The following is a 21301-nucleotide window of genomic DNA, read 5'->3' on the forward strand; positions in this document are numbered from 1 at the left end:
TGGAACACCACCCACCACAGACTTCCAGGCAGAATATTTTCCTTCTACTACCACTCATTGTCTTCTGTCGACCAGCCAATTCTGTATCCAGACAGCTAAGTTCCCCTGTATCCCATTCCTCCTGACCTTCTGAAAGAGCCTACCATGGGGAACCTTATCAAATGCCTTGCTATATTCTTAAAAATTATGCTTTTGAATAGCACTCATTGGGGGCTCCTTGTCCTATGGAACACATATTCAGCTGAGTTTGTTACCTAGAGGAGTGATGATGAAAATTAAGTAAGGTGTTTTCAAGAAGGAGATAGATAAAGCTTTTGTGGCTAAAGGGATCCAGGGAGGGTATTGAATCCTTACAGTACAGATGGATGCCATTCAGCCCATCAAGTCTGCACTGACTCTCTGAAGAGCATCCCACTCAAACCCCACCACCACTTGCCATGGATAATCCACCTAACCTGCACATCTTTGGACTGATTATAGAATTGAGCTTGATGATCAGCCATGATCAAATTGACGGGTAAAGCAGGTTCAGGGAGTTGACAGCTTACTCCTGCTCCTACCTTCTATATTTCTATGTGTTGCTTCAGCACTGGACACTGACACAAGTCAGAACTTGCTTACTCTCTATGTTCCCAGTATTTCTTCCATGAAATGTTGACACTAATGCCTTGAAATCATGGCAAAGACACCATTTTTCTCCTCAACTGGTACCTGTAGCACTGAGCTAGTCAAATTTTGCATCTAATATTTTATATTTTCAGAACAAAAAGCAAATATATTTATAAAAGATCAAATACAAATAAAAACAGGAACGCTCGGATAATTTTTTTCTGCAAAGAAGAAATCCAGATTTGTTTATTTTATTATTACTGAAGAAACTAAATCAAAATGGTAAGCATAATCACACAGTTTGAGACTTATTGTGCCAGCAAAGTTAAATGGCACCTGAAATAGTTTTTGATGCTTACAAAATTACTTACAAACACCTCTATTTATTATTTCATAAATAGGCGTAACAGTTTCCATTAAAAAAAGATTAAATATGGACATACATTATGAAGAAACAATTATATATAGCCATATGTCAAGGTTATAACTTAGCTGTATCTAATAAACACCAGAGAAGCATTTGGCAGTTTTTGTTTTACACAAAAGTATGGAGTGACATAATTACTACCCATTACACCATAGAAGATACAAAAACATCTATGTAGTACAAAATAAATGTGTTTTTTTTTCAAACACTTAAAAACTGTTCATGCTATTCTATGAGACAATTTGGGATTGCTTAATAAAACTGTTGGAAGCAATTTTGCAAATATATAACTATGAAACCATTTTCTTACAAATTAAGCAAAAAATACTAATCTTGCCAATCTGGTCCCATTTAAATGATATAATCTCACTGAACAGCGTCAGTATAAAGTTACATTTTAACTAGGAAAACCTTTTTATCATTTTATACTCTAACAGAGTGCAACACAGACCCTATTTACAAACTTGCTATGAGTGCTCTATCCATCAGCAAATGGTTTCACTGGTTAACTATTAACAACTGATGGAAGGTCTAGGATTATGTTCCTAGTATGACATAAAATTGCTAAGGCAGTTCACTACAGCAGCACTCCACAGCAAAACCAACAGTAAGCAAAATGATCCAGGTTTTCTTCAGAAATGAAGAGGGACATTTGTCCAATAATAATCTTCGATGGAAAGAAGCAAAATAATGTCTTGTCAATTGGGCAATCCCACAGGTTTAAGTGCAAGCTTAAAGATCTAAGTGCTTAGCGACTTGTTGTCTAAAAGGTCACAGAACTGCCTTGATGCAATCCATATTTGAAGACTTCCCTGCAGTCATCATAGGAAAGAACGCTATATCCTCAGGTGAGGTAGAGTGCTTTATCCCTCTGCAAACTTCTAAAGAAATAGAAGATAATTGTTAATTTTTACAAGAAATAAATGGAGGCAAATAAAATGCAACAATTATATGTGCCTTCTAGTGTTTGTTTAAACAGGAGCCAACTATCATTGATACCATACTTTTTAAATTCATGAGATGTGGGATCGCTGGTTAGGGCAGCATTTATTGCCCATCCCTAATTGCCTGGAGGGCAGTTGAGAGTCAACCACATTGCTGTGGGTCTGGAGACACATGTAGGCCAGATTGGGTAAGGATGGTAGTTTCCTTTCCTAAAGGATATTAGTGAACCAGGTGGGTTTTTCCAACATTTTGCATATTTGTCAGAAATAAGTACAATTTGTTTTTTGCAAAGTGTTTAAGATACAAATGAATATGCTCAAAAACACTTGCTCAACGACATATGTGTATTGATAATATTCCTTGTCATGTGAAGGCATCATAAGGGTGACTTTATGCTCTGGTGCATCAGATCAGTGCCCATTACAGCAGACTGCACTCCCCGATACAAAAATCACACCCTTTAAGGCACTTTCTCCTGAAGTGCACACTGACTCTGGAAATTCGCCAACTCCTGTCACACACCAAGAACACAAAAATCCAGCCCTCTGTCACTCCTTATTCTTCATAACAAATCACTTCATATATCTCTGTACGTTTATCAGTTTCCTCCTTAGTGTTACTAAACTTGCAAGTTTTGTGCATAAGCAAGTCAGTTGCTTCGCTATTGGTCTTGTGCCATCACAACAAAATGCAATCATATGCTTTTGCTGAAACAGAAGCAAGACTATCTTTAAATTCTTGATCATCATTGAATTGTTTTTACTGCAGTCTGTCCCCTGTTGAAACTTGCCTTTTCTGATTTGCTGCTTCATCTGGTTCCTAAGACTGAGGTCCAGTGGGTTCAGTACAACGTCTTATTTAGTGCTACTTTGGGACATACTAGAATGGTTCTATTTATCATTACAAAAATTGACTGCTCATAACAATAATAACATAATCTATCTTCCTGTTTTGGGCTATGAACACATCAGATTATATTATTATTGTCATTGGTCCATTTGTAATCTAGCGAGACTACAACTGCAAATTGCCAATTGACTCGTTATAAAACAGTTTATGTTATACTTCCTTAGTTTCTGACAATTTGACTAACTCTTGCTGATTCACTAATATCTACCTGTGAATGTTTTGAATTGCAAGTATCACAAATAGTTTGCCACAAAACAAAATAAAAGGCTATTTAAAATGCAGCAACTTGATTTCTCAGGCAATTATGTTCCTACAGGTCAACTGGTCCTTTCTAATCCTTTCCTTGTGTTCCTACATGTGGCATATTTCTGAAACCAATTCTTGGTTTAATTGCTGTTAGATCTGAAGATTTTGGTTTCATTCATTGATGGGATATGGGCTTCATTGCTGGGTCAGATTTATTGTCCCTCCCTTGACACCAATAAAAAGGTGTTCCGTGCTTTATCTGAATTTTAATGAATGGTCATTTACAATTACAGCTGATTAGTGTAATCCAATAAAGAAAAATGTCACACAGTCCTTCAATTCTACTGATATCGATGAAATTATGAGGAAGAGAAAGCAAAGCACAATACTTTGCCTTTCTCATTAAAAACAAGATTAGAACAATTATTTACAATTGAACTATACTTCTTCCATTAATGGAGTCAAACATACAACATTAGATAAGACAACCCATCAGAAATGTTCAAATGGCACATTAAACCACACAGGCAATCACCTATACTTATTTGGAGACTAATCGTCAAATAGACCATAGTAATTTCCATGGACTTTGTGACATTATGCTGTTTGATGGAGACTTTATTGTGAATTTTGTGTCTCACGACCCCAAGCAATATTTTTCATCGCTGAACACCAAGACTGCCTGAATCCTGTGGATGTGGTTTTTTGCTGATGGCTGTTTTGGACTCACTGATTCAGGAGCTAGTAAACCTGTTCTGTGGCACATATTTCTGGAGATCACAGTCAGCTTGCTGAGACTTGCAAATGACCAAACAGCTCAGCAATGGCACCCAGATGTATGAAAACATAAACAATATATTTACATTCAGTCTAGGATCTCGATTATTTAAGTTTAAAACCAGGGGCTAAATCAAGAAACTGGTCGCCCTTTTCACATATGATGCCTAATTTATCATATCATGGGTCTACATTTTGAATATCCAGATCTAGGTTTGTCCTAAATAATTGTTATTCCTTATAAAGAATTTTACAAAATTCAAAGTTCTTCTTATCTCTAGCCTTCACCCCTCTGTCATCCACTGATACCCTCTATCCCATTTCCAGCACCAATTATGTATTTTTCTAGGAGGCTGAGGAGTGACCTTAAAGAAGTTTATAAAATCATGAGGGGCATGGATAAGGTGAATAGTCAAGGTATTTTCCTCATGGCAGGGGAATCCAAAACTAGACAGCACAGTTTTAAGGTGAGAGAGGGGCAACTTTTTAACTCAGAGGGTGGTACGTATATGGAACAAGCTGCCAGAAGAAGTGGTAGAGGTGAGTACAATTACCATTTAAAAGACATTTGGACAGGTACATGAATGGTAAAGGTTTAGAAGGACATGGGCCAAACGCAGGTAAATAGGATTAGTTCAGTTTAGGAAACCTGGTCGGCATGGACGAGTTAGGCCGAAGGGCCTGTTTCCACGCTTTATGACTCTATTACGCTATTATCAGAACTCTCCAATTCATTAAAAACCAGGGAGCTGAAATTCTGTGGGAATTTAACTGGAATTTCAAAGGTGATTGATGAACCATTATGGAGTTCAAGCCTCCAGGTGCCTAGTGAGTCATTTTTGAAAAAGTGAATGTTCTTCCTTTCTCCAGTTGGTGGAGGCTCCTGCCAGAACAACACCCACTGAAAATTCTGGATCTAGACCAGAGCTAAGTGATGATGGGAGCAGTTATGTGGTATGAAGTCACAGGGATGGAAGCAACAGGTGTTGGTAGGGAGTCATGGTGGTGGGAGTGAGCGGTGTTGGTATCTAGGGAAAGGAGGTGGCTGGGCTTGGATAATGCTAGGTCCCTTGATTGGGCACTGAGTTCTTTTGTATAAAGAATGAGCCTATCCCCTGGAAACCACAAGAAACCCTCGGAGGTTTACAGACCATGTTCCCAGTGTGGCAACAGGCACACCCACTGCTGGATTAATATCAGGGCTTTAGGACATAATTACCATTTATTGGCAGTAGGTGGGAAGGCTGAGTGTGAGATTTTCTGTCATCTTATATAAGGTGGCAGGGTCCCCACCTGATTAATGCTCCTCCTGCTTCCAAATCTACCATAGAGGGAAGACATAAAATACTGTTCCTTGGCACGAAAATGTCAATGATTGATCATAAATAGTATCCAGTTTTATTGAGTGCTGCTAATGGATTGTGTAGATATTTGCTATTCCAATATGCATCAACCTTATATTTAGTTACACCAATATCCAACACCAATATCCAACATCAATATCCAACACCAATATCCAACACCAATTGCTGTTCTTTTGTTTTTCTCTTTCTGAATTAATTTGTCTACTTTTATCACTCATTTACATTGGCTCAGCAAACACTCTGGAACATTGGGAAATGCTGTAAGAAACATTCCTCACATTTTTTATTATTTGTTCATGGTATGGAGGCAATGGTAGCTACACCACTATTTATTAATCACAAGATTATGGATGACCATGACCACAGCTCATCCATCAGTCCCTCTGCGGTCACATCCACTTGGTTCTGGAATGATTCTCAAGTTTGTGTTTCCGGTGAGTCTATCTGGGAGATTATTCTATCTGAAAATTACTGCGTGTAGAAGGTCTTCTGACTATCTTTAACTTGCCCTCTTTTAGATTATAATTGTGAACCTCAAGATGCTATTCTCATTGTTTAATTTACCCTTTTCATCCTGTTTCACATCTTTATCGTTCTATAAAATCAACAGAATGGGCAGAGTGTTAATGCTGACCTACCTAAGGCAGAGAAATCAGACTTGTTTTATTGGTCTAAGGTGAGCGGAACAAAAATAAATTTCAGGCACTGGTATCCTGCACCTGGTTGGTGTTATATAAATCAGGCTGTCCATTTACCATTGTCCATTTTGTATTATCACTCTAGAATAATCTCACTGCTTCCCAAACAAAGCAGAAATTGTTTTCATTTTCTTAGTTTGTTGGACTACTTATGAAAAGGAGATTTTAATGAATGAGGAAATAATTAACTTGATTTCAGCATCAATTATAGACATGCATGTTCCTTCCATTGTTCTGGCCTTGAATGAGAATGTGTCATGTTCCAGCTCATTCACCACCAGGTGTCTATAAGACTGTGCCTAACTATGTGGACTTATATTGTTTTCCCGTGATTTTGAATAATAATTAGGTCATTTACAGATGAAGGGGGGTTACAAGACACAGATAATTGGGCTTGGACATGGAGAGTTAATTCAGTATTTATTTTAAAATTGTGCGATTATAAATTCCTTGAGGTTTTTCCCAATCAGTTGCTATCACTTTGGAGACAAGATTAATAGATACCCCAGATTCATAACCAACCTCTGAATGAATCTATATCAGATAATCAAGAAACACTCAAGGAAATGCCCAGCAATTTTGTAGCTCTATTATAAATTATAAATTAACATAATTTATAAATCCAGTATAAATGCCTACACTTTATTGGGTTTTATAATGGAAGCTTGTAATGCTGGTATGAGGGTATCAAACATGGGCAGTTGCCATTAAAATGTGCAGGTATGAAGTTGGCAGGCAGTGTAAGCAGATATAATATGTAGGGACACAGACACACACACGCATGCACACACACACACATGCGCACACAGACACACACACACAGGTGTAACTGTTTAGGCATATTTCTGCAGGTTTCATCTGATGACCTCCCACCTCCCACCTCCCACCTTCAACACCCCCACTAAAACTGAAAGCTTTTTTTCCTGTCTCCAATACATTAGTAACTAATAATTGATAGTGTTCGAATAAAACTTTAAAAAAATTGCTTCTGCGATGTTGCTCTGAGGTTGCTCAACTGGAATTTAATATTTAATTCCTGGTTGTTTGAGGAAAATCCTGCAGGGTTGGCAAACCCCAATGTTAACATGCTTTTTTATTTCCTTGTAAATGTATCAAGATAAATCACTGCTAACCTAATTGTTTCAAAACTACTGAATATTTTGTTGCACAAGTATTCAAAATATGAAATGCTTATAGTTCTATAATATAATATATACTCTATAATATAATTCTATAATATAATTCAAAATATAATTCTTCCTATATTTTACCTATCCTTTAATGCAACCAACAAATATTATTTAAGGATGAAATCAGAATCCTTTGACTCCATTTAAAATGCAAAGTCATGGTTCTGGCTTGATGTGCCACTCCTGACCACTAACCCATTATTGCAGTATTCATTCCAGTCAACGCTCTGGGGTGGGGGGTTCCGGCAAACTGAGCGAATGCAGTCCATTGTCGGAGTAGCAACAGGTGCAGCTGTAGATGTTGAGTTCATTATGTTCTGAAACTCAGACTGTAAGAACCCCTGAAGCAGAAAATAACAAGGATTTTCAGGGTTGTCAATCATGAAACAATGAAAAGAATAAGATCAAAAGTGAATTCACTGAGATTTTTATACTCTAAAGCTTCCTGTTGACAAATAATCATTCTGATGGGATTGGTGGGGGGAGGGAAAAGAGAAGCAAAAAGATCAATTTTGTGTTTTAACTAACAATGTATTTACAATACCAGGAAGACACTCCAATTGTTGAATGAATGTTGATCTTTGAAGCTTCAAACGGCTTGCTATTTACACCATGCAATTACTTTTTTAAGGGCACCTTTAATGTCAAATTCTATCCTACTACAAGCGTATTGGTTTACTATATTTGCTGTTCTGTACTATTCCCCTGTCCATAGCTGCTGAGAAAATATTTGATAACATCCAAAACCAATTCACTTATATTAGTAAAGACAAAACATTTAAAAATTCAAAATTAATACTGAGAGCAAAAAAAAATTGTTAGCAATAGAAGAGTAATAATGAATAAATCCATTGGCATCTTACATTAATGGTATGTTTGTTAACTTGTAGTCTTTGAGAACCCACAAACTGATCCAGCAGATGGGCGGTTTGCTATTTCGGATCCCTGATACAGTTAATAACACAACAGTTTGCTCACACAGTTGTAAAGATAACAATGATATACAAGAAAAGGGTGGCTCCCTGATGTTATCCCACATTCTGGAATCAAGGTGCTCCGATACTCCAGGAAGCAACTTACATTATTTAAAGATACAGGTTGTCTTGGGGGCAGATGGGTGGGGCTCTGCGTGGGCAGGGCAGTACCTTGTCAGAGCACGCCTTGTTCAAAAATATGTAAATACTCAAAGTTTGTGAGAAGATTTGTAGCTCGGGTGCTCGTTGTTGTGGTTCTGTTCGCCGAGCTGGAAATTTTTGTTGCAAACGTTTCGTCCCCTGTCTAGGTGACATCCTCAGTGCTTGGGAGCCTCCTGTGATGCGCTTCTGTGGTGTTTCCTCCGGCATTTATAGTGGCCACTACAGCGGACAGCTGAAACTGACAACCGGAAGTGGCAGGGACAGGCCACTATAAATGCCGGAGGAAACACCACAGAAGCGCATCACAGGAGGCTCCCAAGCACTGAGGATGTCACCGAGACAGGGGACGAAACGTTTGCAACAAAAATTTCCAGCTCGGGGAACAGAACCACAATATGTAAATACTTTCATAATACAAATTCCAAATGTCACTTTCCAATCAGAACAGTTTCCAAATGTAATTAATGTCTCTACCCCTAACTTCACCTCCAATCTCTGGTGGATACTGACACAGTACAGCCAATTCTGGCTCCATTTCAACCCGACCTCACCAAAACCTACACTTTACTACCAGCAGGCTACTGGAATGTCGCGGGTAATTTTCAGTTTTATAAATCATCTTATTCTTCACTTCCTCATTGTATTTTTCTTTCTGTTGAATTGATTGCATTTTTTTGATTAATTTTGTCAAGTGTAGGGGGATGTATTTCCATTGATGAACCATATTATAAATACAAAAACACTTCTCCAAACCTTTCCAGTCAGCTCATATTCTCTGAAATATTTAAGTAACAGGTTGGGGAAACGCAATTAATTTATTTCAATGTGTCCTAAATCTTTAATGTAATTATTATATTGCACTTGCTAATGTAGTACTGCAGCATCTGTGCAACGCTACAAACTGTCTGACCACACAGCCTCAGCCTTATGTGAGGGGCAGAATTTTGTCTAAACATGGTCAAAATAAAAATGGAGTATGTAATTTAGTGACATTATTCTGCTATTGCCAGGCTGCCTTTTCACAAGAGAAAAGCTGGTTAATGGAAACAATTCAGCATATAAAGATTTTGCAATGCAATGACGGTGAAATTTCTATGCCACAAACAGGTAAGATACACATTCATGTCAATGAATGATCAGTTCCTGATTTCAGCAGGTACCAGACATTTCTTGAAGGAGAGAAAAGAAAGGGCAAGTCAGGGTATAAGCTATTCCAAGCTGTTTTCTTAGACTTTCTTGTGATAGATAAACAAGATGGAAGAGGCCGTGATATAGAGACTTGCTTCCTAGTACAGCACAAATTGTGTGTCAGGTAAGCACTCTAAAGAAGGAGGAAGCAGAAGCTTAGAGAAACCTTTAATAAAACAAAGACCTGCTGGTGCTGAAAACTTGAATCAAAAATAGAAATTACTGGAGAAACTCAGCAGCTATGTGGAGAGAAAACAGAGTTGAAGTTTGGAGTCCGGTGCTGATGAAGCATCACAGGACTGGAACAATTAACTCTGTTTTCTTGCCACTGATGCTGCCAGACCTGCTGAATTCTGCCAGTAATTTCTATTTTTATTGCTAGACTTGGCTACCTTTTAAAAGTTTTAACATTCCTGGAGCAGTAGTTAACAACAATCCTGTAAACAAGGTTGTTGTTGATTACTGAAATGCCTAAAATTAATATTTATGGTTATTTCCTTAAATTGACATCTATCAGCATAGAATATTTGTATTGGCAGTTTAAAATATATGAAAATGTATGCATTTGTTTTGACATTTAATTCAATAAACAACTTGAGTTGACTGAAGTTTAAAAGAGAAAAAAGGATGAGATGAAGTGCTTATTGTTTTTTTCTGGCTGTCAATACTATTTTAATCTTGATAAATATAAATGCAATGGGAGTTAATCTCTGGAACATACATTTAGATCTGGCTGAAAGAGCAGGCAGCAGGTGGCTGGGTATTTTATTTAACTCTATCTATTAATGTATTGTTCTCCAAACTACTCTCCTTCCTTCACTTACAAAGGCACCATCTGCTTCTCTTTTATCTACAGGAGGCTCATCTAACCAAAAATTCAGTTTAACAGTTTTTATAGGAAGTTCACAGAAAATAAATCCTAAAAACAATCTCAGGCAGTTCCAGAAAAAGTAGGTTAATGAATGCAGAAAGACATCATTACTTTATGCAGAAACACTGGGTATTCAAAAATATAATGACAAATCTTACAAGTAGATGTATACATATACAAAACAAAATGCATTTGTTAGGGGAAATTTTGTTTCAAGCAAATACACTTAACACAGGTCATTGAACTCTCCAGGCTAGTAATATGAGGTAATAAGATGTTCCAACTTCACTTCTGAAACTTGTGTTGGATGCAGTTTATACTAAAAAGATAGAGCTTGTCTGTACACTTTTCAGGCTTTGTTTTGAAGTCTCTCAAGGTTCAGACTATGCTATTGAATTTGGTCACATTTCCACTTCTCCTAGGATAAGATTACAAATGAAATGGATGTAGTTTGTGTTCAAAAACTCTCTTCAGATTAAGAGAGCTGAACTAGAATACTGTGCCAATAAAACTGCAATGACTGTTCTCTATCAGCCACTCATGAATTTGATGAAAGATAAATTGAGCTTAAAAATTAATGCAAAGACTTCTAATTACACAATACTGGACATTTTACAGTTTGATACAGCTGCAACAATTACCAGATGTTTTTCTGTGATTGGTGGTATCCATGCCTAGAATTTTAAATTTCATTTTCATGTGTTAGCCTGGAATCAAAAAGGGGTTCTGATAGAGATTAATTTGATGTCAGAGGGGGCATTTGCTCTGTAATTAGATTTTTGAGTCTTAGCAATTTGCTCTGCTGCTGTGCTAAGTCTTATGAAGCCTGCAGCAAAACAGTACACTGATCTTCATCTCTGCACTTTACTGTGAGCTAATTTCATTTCCTGCCTATCTGAAGAGGTGGTTTCATCAGGCATCAGGGCTTTTTGTCTTCGTGGCTGATTTATTCATCAATCTCAATGTGATTTTGTTTTCTTTTACAACCTTGAAATTACATCCAAATCCACACACATCTGTTTATTACATGAGAAAATTGAAAATCTGTCTTTGTAATATCATACAAAGATTTTTCCACAAGGTTATACAGCAAGTCGACAGATATTAATGATTTCATTTTGGAGATTCTTTTTGTAGCAGTGAACAGAATAACAAGGAGGATTGGTTATCTGAACAAATATTCCAGCTTTGTGACTTTAGTATTTTTAGACCTGGAGTATTCTCAATCCCTACAGGATCTCTATATGCAATTCAGAATTTAGCTAGTATTCTTTCATAATGATATAATATATGACCTTTAAAGTAATGCCACATATTAAATACGTTGCATCATATTAAATTGAGCATATTCAACAAGACTAGATTGAAAAGCATGTTTTTTTTACCTAGCTGTAATTATAGTGATTGAAAATGACTAGAGTCAAAATAATACTGCAACAATCTCGGCATGGTGGCTCAGCGGTTAGCACTGCTGCCTATCTCCAGTTAACGCCAGGGACCTAGGTTTGATTCCAGCCTCAGGCAGCTGTCTGTGCGGAGTTTGCACATTCTCCCTGTGTCAGTATGGGTCTCCTCTGGGTGCTCAAGTTTCCTCACACAATCCAAAGATGTGTAGGTAAGGTGAATTGGCCATGCTAAATTGCCCATAGTGTTCAGGGATGTGTAGGTTAAGGGTACACGTAGAGTAATAGGGTAGGGTGGGCTACTCTTCGGAGGGCCTGCGTGGACTTGTTGGACTAAATGGCCTGTTTCCACACTGTAGGGATTCTATGAATCCCCCATAGTCGAATTTTCCACAGAGATTTAATAGTTAGAAATGTAGATTTCTTCTTTTGAAGAACTTTGCTTTATGAAGTGCTATGCCATTAAGTTCAGAAGGCATCAGATTTATTGGTTAGGAAATTACGAACAGCCTCAGCAAGCCTGGGCTCGGGAAGAACTTTACTTGGATTAATGCTCATGATTGTTATCCATTGTCAGATGATTGAATATGTATATATGTGAGTGAAGCACAAAGACAGGACCTTCATGCTTTCCACCGTGAAATAGTTTATTGCTTTTTCTTGTCGATGCTTTCATCTGAAAAATGTGTGTTTTGGTGAAGTATCTAAATGTCCCTATCCCAGCAGTCAATTAGTAATCAAGAAAATTATACGCAAAGGCAGTGACCATACGTAAGAAATGTTTCTCTTTTTCCCTTGATACGTCTTACTAAAAGCGGAGAATCTGAAGCTAATGGATAAGGTGAAAATTAATAGATTGGATGGAGGTTGGCATCACTGAGAGTGGGTAGATCACTTGATCTAGATGATTGGTTCAAGAAACTTAGGGTGAAAATAGTGAAAGGCCTTGTTTTAATCTTCCTCTCTTCATGAGATATGTGGAGGTACCAAATGATTGAAGAATAATAATGTGACACCTCTATTTAAGAAAGGGAAATCTAAGGGGTTTTGTGCAACATTGGTACATCCCTATCTCTGAGGCAGAAGGTCTAGGTTCAAGTGTCATCTCTGAACAGGTTGATTAAAAACTATTTATAAAGGCAATCTGGTAATTACAAGGTGGTCAGCCTACCATCCATGGTGGATAAGATTTCAGGAAAAATAATTAAGAAAAATATTAACAGACAATTGGAGAGGTTTACGATGATTAAGGATATTCAACATAGGTTTGTAAAAGGGAAATTGTGTTCGATTCATAGAGTTGATGAAGCAACAGCAATAGATGCTGTTGGAAGTGAGTATAAGACAGCTGTGACAAAATGCCACTTAACAAGCAATAAAGCAATATCTGAGCTCACAGAATAAAGGGTCAGTGTCAGCTTGGATAAGAAAGTGGCTGAAGGACAGAAAAGTCGTAGTAAATAGTTGGAAGAACTTTGGAGAAATGGCAAACAATGAGTCGATCACAAGAAGACCCAGAGAGATAAGCAGAATTGGCAGATGGAAGTTAATGTAGAGAAATGTTAGCGGAACAGATATAGAAAGGTAATAAAGAATTAATGGCACAGTTTTAAATAGTGTATAGGACCAAAGAAACCTGAGGATGCTTGTGTATTGATCATTGAAGCTGGCAGAAGATATTGTGAGTAATTACCAAAGCACATAGGATCTGAAATCAGGGCATGCACTACAAAAGAAAGATTTATTGAACTGTTTTAAAGCTCTGATTAGGGCACAGTTGGGGTATTACATTTAGTCTGGTCAACAAACTGAACAAAGAATGTGAGGATTTGAGAGAAGTGCACAGGGGATTTACCAGAATGGTTCCAAGAATGAGGGTTTTTCGTGAAAAAGTTAAGTTGTAGAAGCTGGGGCTGCTCTCTTGGTGCAAAGGAGATTGACTATCAGATTATGACAGATTTGGATAAGGAAGACAAAAGAAATTCTGTTCCTATTAGCTGATGCATCAAGACTAAGAGACACAGATTTGGAGCTTTGGGCAGGGTAGATATGAGAGCAAACTGTCCTGACCTGGAATTCCCTGTCTTGATGAATGTTTTGAAAGTGAAACAGGGTGGTTACTTGAAGGAAATAAGTATGGAAAGGGGATTGACTGCACCTTTCTACAGAGAGCCAGCACGAACTCAACAGCCTTCTTCTGTTCAATAGTGACTATGATTTATTCCTTGGAAACTTCTTTTCAGCTGGAAAGATATTAACATCCCAATAAGTTATGTTTTTCAGTGCTTCATTTGGAAGAATGATTGATGTTTTCTTGCAGCTGGATTACTCTCTTTACTTTCTCAACACTCTTAGTGTACAGCACCCAGGTATGGTCACCCATCTAACTGTCTTCAAACTGGGGAAAATTATCCAGAATAAGTGCAGTGGCTAAAGCCTAGATTTTTACTCATTAAAGCAGAACAGCCTGATTGTTGAGAGTTCTTTCAGCACTCTGACATGGATCAAGGTAACACTATATTCAGTTAAACACTAAATACATTGTTTTATTGTTTTTTACTAGTTTATATTTGTACTAACCTGCTGCATTGTTGGCGAGTGCTGAACCTGCATGGATAGTTGGTGGTTTCCTATTTGCTGAGAGAGAACAGTATTCTGCTGCTGGTGTAGCTGGTGCTGTTGCATGGATAGTTGGTGCAGAGGTGGGCTGATCTGAAGAGATGGACGTGGGGAGACGGTCATATTTGCAATAGAAACAGTCACTGGCATCTGACCGTTGGGCTTGGGGGCAATACTCCGAGACAGATTAGGATGCATGGTGGACATATGAGGGTTCATACCAGGCTGTTGATGGTAGGCACCTGAACCAAGGTACAGTGGAGATGGTGCCTGTGAGTGACCAGAAAACACTGGCTGCTTTGAATTCATCATCTGAGAAGCCTGGGATGTCTTTGTCTCAATTGGGTCATTGTAGCTCTGTAGAGAAGATCACCAGGATAGATAACTATTAGCGATTATAATGGACTTACTGACTGCAACATACAGCGGTGATTTTCTTACATAATTATTGTATTCTTCAATTGACATTTTAATTAGCAGAACTACACAGATGGTTTATTTAAAGAAATTGCATTAAATGTACAATAGATTGATGTATAGAATTCTTATCACTCCATGCTGTGCCTTTATTCTGTTATGTCTGTACATATCACTGAAACAAAGTAATCAGAATACATAAAATAATATTCATACTATGCTCAATTTCCATGTCAAAAGCAATTTTTTTGCAAATATGTGAAATAACAACATTATACAAAACCAAAAGTTCTGTTAATCATATTCATTATTGTATGCAGAGTTAAAGCCATATTTACCAAATATGAATGCACCAAATAGATGCAGAAATAATCTGAAGACAGTATTTACTATAAACATAGTAACACTAGAATTCATGATAATACATCATTATAAACTGAAAATTGTGCTAATGTCGCAAAAGGCAAATCAAAGCACAGCTGGAAATCTGAAATAAAATCAGAAATAAAATCAGAAAATGAAATAAAAATAAAAATAAAATCTGAAATAAAATCAGAAAATGCAGGAGAAACTCAGCAGGTCTGGCCTATGTTGTAGAGAATTCCAAAAGTTCTAAAACAACCCTCTGAGTAAAGAATTTCTCCTCATCTCAGACCTTTTTAAATTGAGGGAGGAAGACATTTGACAGAAAAATGTTGAAAACTTTGATGACATGGATGGTTACCTTGGAAACCAGGCTGGCTCTGTAAGCTGCCAACTGTTTGAGATATTCCTTTTTTGCAGCTTCAGTCTTCTTTTTGTACACCTATAAAACAGTGTAACACATTATTTGTAAGTGACAGCATTAGCTGGTTACAGCTGCAATTTCACAAAATGATCCATCAAGCAGGATATCCTAATAATGTTAAGATAGATCAACAAAAACATAATTTTAACTGAGGCCTTTGAAACCAACTGCATCAATTCAAAACATATTCTTTACTCGACTCTTCCTTTCTCAAAAATGTGAAAGAAGAAATTACCTTCAAAGCCTTACTATTCCAATGGTAAATATCTTTATGATCATCGGCATAATTTGAAAGAAAGTAACAGCTGAAAAGCAAATTTGTTGTTTTTATCAGAATATTTTTTCAATAGCTTGGTTCCATTTTAAATAATGATTACGCTTGTCATTAAATAAATCCCTTTTACAGAAACTGGGGAATTAATTTGGAAAGACAATTTTTTTTGTATCTCTGATTGTGAGTTAAAAAGGGAATAGAACTGCTTTAAAAACTAAGTTTAGTTTAGTTTACATTACAGTGTGGAAACAGGCCCTTCGGCCCAACAAGTCCACACCGACCCGCCGAAGGGCAACCCACCCATACCCCTTACCTAACACTACGGGCAATTTAGCATGACCAATTCACCTGACCTGCACATCTTTGGACTGTGGGAGGAAACCGGAGCACCCGGAGGAAACCCACGCAGACACAGGGAGAACGTGCAAACTCCACACAGTCAGTTGCCTGAGGCGGGAATTGAACCCGGGTCTCAGGCGCTGTGAGGCAGGATTGCTGCACTTTTTAAAAGTAACTAACTTCACACTCATTGTAAGTATTGTTTACACAGCTGCTTGGTCCTGTAGTCGTAGAAGCCTAGTGACAGTTGAGCTGGAGCCTAAGGTTATGGTTGAATGATCTTTGGAATGTCAACAATTTGCTAATTAGTCTCTAGAATAATGATCAGTTATCAAAGACAGAATCCTCAACAACTACGTGATTGACTTTCAGATGACTGAACACTTTAGGGTGTGAACAAGATAGTCAGAACCATTGGACACCTGGAAGAGAAGGAGCTGATTTTTGCTCTGCAGTTAAAAAAATCTTAATCCTGAAGATAGTTTTAGTCAGTTTCTTCCCCTCATCAGTTGCTGCAATCAGTGATTTATATGATAATTGGCTTTTATAAGTGGGATCTCATCAGTTATATGACACTTTGATCTTTTACTATAAATTCTGTGTCCTATGATCCTGCCCCACTAGCTACCTGACAAAGGAGCAGCGGTCCAAACACTTGTAATTCCAAATGAACCTGTTGGACTATAATCTGGTGTTGTGTGATTTTTAAATTGATAAGTGGGAACCAGTCACCCTGTGCCTCTTTCAAACAAGAGGAAGTATCTGCAGAAGGAAGATTGAGAGTGTGTATGTGTGTGTGTGTGTTTGAGTTTTAACTAGGAAAGTAATATGTTGATGGTTCATAGTTGTTGACCAATAGGTCAAAACTGTTCATTTTCAATAAATAATTATTCTTGTAAAGTACCGAAACCTGGTCTGTGTTTTCTGTCAATCTGGGGCTAAAAGAAGGTAAGTTGAAGAATTCTACATGCATTTTAAAATCTTTGATTTTTGGATGAGTTTCAGGATGCAAACTTGGTAAGGCACATCAAGTTTTTTTCAATATGCACCTGCAAGGGAGTTGCTATACTAATATCTCAGTTGAAGTGATAGTGAGGTTGACATTCCTGGCCGATCCTTGCCTCTGGATAGGCCCAGGTCTTTCCAAGTCAGCTGCAACCTAATGGAGTGGCCATTAACTTAGAAATTATACTCCTGGTATGGGCCTAGCCCCTCGCAGAATGTCATCCAGAAAATCCCATTGGAGGGAAATGGAGCCGAGCTTTGGACAGCAGCCACAGAGACTCAAACAGCTGCTCAGCCACAACAAGGTGAAATAATTTAGATTAAATACAGGATCAAGAACCCCCTGGAAATACTCAATGGGTCATATTTCATCTGGGGGGGAGGGAATTGAGTTAATATTTCAGTGCGTTAACCTTTAACCAGACAAAACTGGCTGAAACTTTTGAAAAAAGTGACTCAGTAACAGATGGTTGGGTATCTATACATTTACTTAAATGGACTTCCAGCAAGTATTGATAATGCTTCTTGTAAAAGACTACTAACTGAAGCTGAAACTCAGGCAACTGAATGCAAATTACAGACCTGGAAAGAAATGGATTGAACAATATGAACTGGACAGGTGAAGTAATGGACATGTACACCGATTGGCAGAATGTGATTAATGGTATTCCACAAGGATCTGTGTTCAGGCCTGTCTTTATGGGATTTATTAATGACTCAGATGATGAGATTGAAAGTCACATAACCAAACCTGCTGTTGACACCAAGATAAGTGGCATTGTAAGCAGCGTACATGAAAACATTGAATAACAAACCAGTATTTACGTATTGAATGAAGAGGCAAAATTGTGGTAAATAGATTCCAGTGTAGGCAGACATGAGAACCTCAAATGGATAGAACAGGGCACTTTCTAAATAATGAAAATCTAGCAACAGTCAAAAAGATGTCAGAGAGGGGATCCAAATGCAAAAATCATTAAACTGCCACAAACAAGTACAGACACTCAGCAAAAAGATGAAGGATTTGCTGACCTTGATACCTAATAACTCTAATACAAGGGAGAAGACATCACAAAGCTCTGGAACTGGATTTTATATTACCCAGCTGGTTGAGATTTTGGAGATGCTCAGTTGCCCAAGCACCACCTTCTCACTGACCCCCAAGATAACTCCTATGACATGGAGGGTTGCCAGGCAGTGAAATCAGAAGTCTGTCCACTATATGTAAATAATTAAGGATCGCCTGACCCTGCCTACACCATAAACTGGTTGGCATGGGCAAACATTTTTTCACAAGATTTTAGAAGTGCTGGAAGTAAGGTGATACTACCTTCAGATTACTGGCACACGCCACATCCCATACCCCCTTCCTCCTCTGCCCCTTGGACTATAAAGCTTACTCTTTCTTAAGGATTGCAAACCCCACCTGTCCAATGTCCATATCTCTGATAAGCAGAGTCATAGAGATGTACAGCATGGAAACAGACCCTTCTGTCCAACTTGTCCATGCCAACCAGATATCCTAAATTAATCTAGTCCCATTTGCCAGCACCCAGCCCATATCCCTCTAAACTCTTCCTATTCATATACCCATCCAGATGCCTTTTAAATGTTGCAATTGTACCAGCCTCCACCACTTCCTCTGGCAGCTCAATCCATACACATACCACCCTCTGCGTGAAAAAGTTGCCCCTTATGTCCCTTTTATATCTTTCCCCTCTCACCCTAAACCTATGCCCTCTAGTTCTGGACTCCGCCACCCCAGGGAAAAGACCTTGTCTATTTATCCTATCCATGCCCTGCATGATTTTGTAAACCTCTATAAGGTCACCCCTCAATCTCCGGCACTCCAGAGAAAACAGCCTCAGGCTATTCAACCTCTCCTTATAACTCAAACCCTCCAACCCTGGCAACATCCTTGTAAATCTTTACTGCTCTCTTTCAAGTTTAACTCCATCTTTCCTAAAGCAGGGTGACCAGAATTGAATATAGTTTTCCAAAAGTGGCTCAACCAATGTCCTCTGCAGTCACAACATGAACCCCCAACTCCTATACTCAACAGTCCATCTGCCTTATAATCAGGAATTTCCTTTTATTACTCATATCTAATAATTGTTAATGTGACCCTGGGGCTATAACAATGGAAATCCTTTATTTCATAAACTGTATCTGGTAATTACATATTTGTTGACATGTGCAATTCTCCAATCTGCTAAACAGGGAATGATTTAACACTTTAACAAGGCCAGGCCAAATGCAAATCAATACGCAGATTTAAAATAAAAGCATAACAAATGAGGAGCAGGAGTAGGAATTGGTCATTCATCTTTTCGAGTCGACACTCCCATTCGACGAAATCATGGCTGATGTTCCACCTCAGCATCACATTAACTTTACAATTAGCAGCTGAATACTTGGAGGACCATCAATACTGATCCCCACCACAATTCAATGGCATACATGTGCTGTCAGTTTCTGTTAGCTATTTAAGTGAGGTTTTAGTGTTGTCATGGTTTCCCTGGACCTGCTCTGCTCTCATCTTAAAAACACAAGGCTCCCACCTACCCCTCTCTGCAACCTCTCGGCCTGATTTCTTGGCCTTGCATTTCTCTGTTTCTCATTCACCAAGAAGGAAGTCAACAGTAGCCTAGCCTGCCCTCTTCCCTGTTCAGATCACTGCAGTCACTTATTTAACCAGCTATAGTTCCCCAAAGTGGGAATCTATTGGAAATTATGCTCCAATTTTCCAAAATGATGAAGATCAACCCAAAATAATGGGTTCAGATGTGGGTTGAGTGGAATGTTAAAAGTGGGAATCTCAGCCTCAATCTCATCTTCAAAGTCTGGGACAGGGCGTGGGTGATCAACTCACTCCCAGAAGGTGGGTTAGTAATTTGAATATTACAATGATGCTGCATATCAGATATTTGATCATTTTAAATTCAACACTAGCTGGATGAGTTTCACTTGCTAAAGGGAGATGATGTTAGATGGATCCAAGCTATAAATGCTTCTCCATGAACCCCCTGGATCTTGTACATCTCCTTCACACACACCCTTCATCAGACAACACCTACCCCATGCCTCATCCTTTACAAAGCCTCCAATCTACCTATGAGCCTTCTGACCTTGTTCTTTCATCTCCCCTGATTCTTCCTGATCTCCTTGAAACCTCTGATCATTTTCTGGCCTCCAAACCTATGCTAGTGCCCTGACCATGACCTGCAGTCTGCTCCAGATGTGTTCACTCACCCCTAACCCCAGTCTCCATGGTGCTGCCTGTCTTCGTACCCAATTGCCCTCTGCTTTGGCCTCCTGGATTTTCCCTTTCTGCAAACTCCCAACTTGCTCTGGCTTCTCTGATCCCCTCACCTTCCTTACTGACCTGTTCCCCTCACTTTCCTGATGCCTGGATCACCTCCCTTTCCCTGACTGTAGATTCTGACCTTACCTCTCCCACGTCTCCCTCTCCCCCACCAACACTTCCTTCTGACTCTGCCTTTTTATTGCAGAGTGATCTCTGGCTCCTGCCTGCAGTCTCTCTGCCTCAGAACCAGCCCGTCCTTCCATTTGCAGACTGCAGCTGGGAAAGAATGAAGATAGAAAAAATTCCAACTTGGTGCTGCATTAACATTCAAGCGATGCTCGGATGAATCAGGACATACAGAACCTGCTAAAAATCAGGCGTGAGGCCTTCAGATCAGGAGACCCACTCAAATATAAGGAATCCAAGTATGACCTTCACAGAGCCATTAAGACAGCCAAGGACCAATACCGATCCAAACTAGAGACCCAGACAGACACCCGGCGACAATGGCAAGGACTGAATGACATCACAGTGCAAGATAGAGACAATGACACATCCCTCCTAGATTGTCTCAATGCGTTCTATGCTTGCTTTGAGCAGAAGTTTGGAGGGAGGAAACACCTATTCCAACAAGTCCTAACGAACCTACTCCAACAGTCACTGCATCAGAGTCAGATCAGTTTTCCTTTGTGTGAATCCAAGGAAAGCAATGGGTCCAGACGGAGTACCAGGCCGTGCACCTAGAGCATGCACAGATCAACTGGCAGAGGTCTTTTCGGACATCTTCAAC

General features: G+C 38.7%; 1 protein-coding gene across 4 annotated transcripts in view; it reads right to left on the reverse strand.

Annotated features, from left to right (window-relative positions):
• Positions 1-822: 822 nt before the first annotated feature.
• Positions 823-21301, reverse strand: part of tox (thymocyte selection-associated high mobility group box) — a 640302-nt gene continuing 619823 nt past the window's right edge. For all 4 annotated transcript variants that reach the window (XM_087985898.1, XM_087985897.1, XM_087985896.1 and 1 more), the window contains 4 exons: positions 15524-15604; positions 14344-14739; positions 7361-7506; positions 823-1917 (listed from right to left, as the gene is read on the reverse strand). In XM_087985898.1, coding sequence (XP_087842024.1) covers positions 1881-1917; positions 7361-7506; positions 14344-14739; positions 15524-15604 — 660 coding nt within the window. In that variant the 3' untranslated portion in view covers positions 823-1880. The remainder of the gene's footprint in view (positions 1918-7360; positions 7507-14343; positions 14740-15523; positions 15605-21301) is intronic.

The sequence above is a fragment of the Chiloscyllium plagiosum genome, unplaced genomic scaffold (assembly GCF_037043375.1).
Source record: "Chiloscyllium plagiosum isolate Xiang-an unplaced genomic scaffold, Cpla_swu_hap1 HiC_scaffold_4, whole genome shotgun sequence".
NCBI lineage: Eukaryota > Metazoa > Chordata > Chondrichthyes > Orectolobiformes > Hemiscylliidae > Chiloscyllium > Chiloscyllium plagiosum.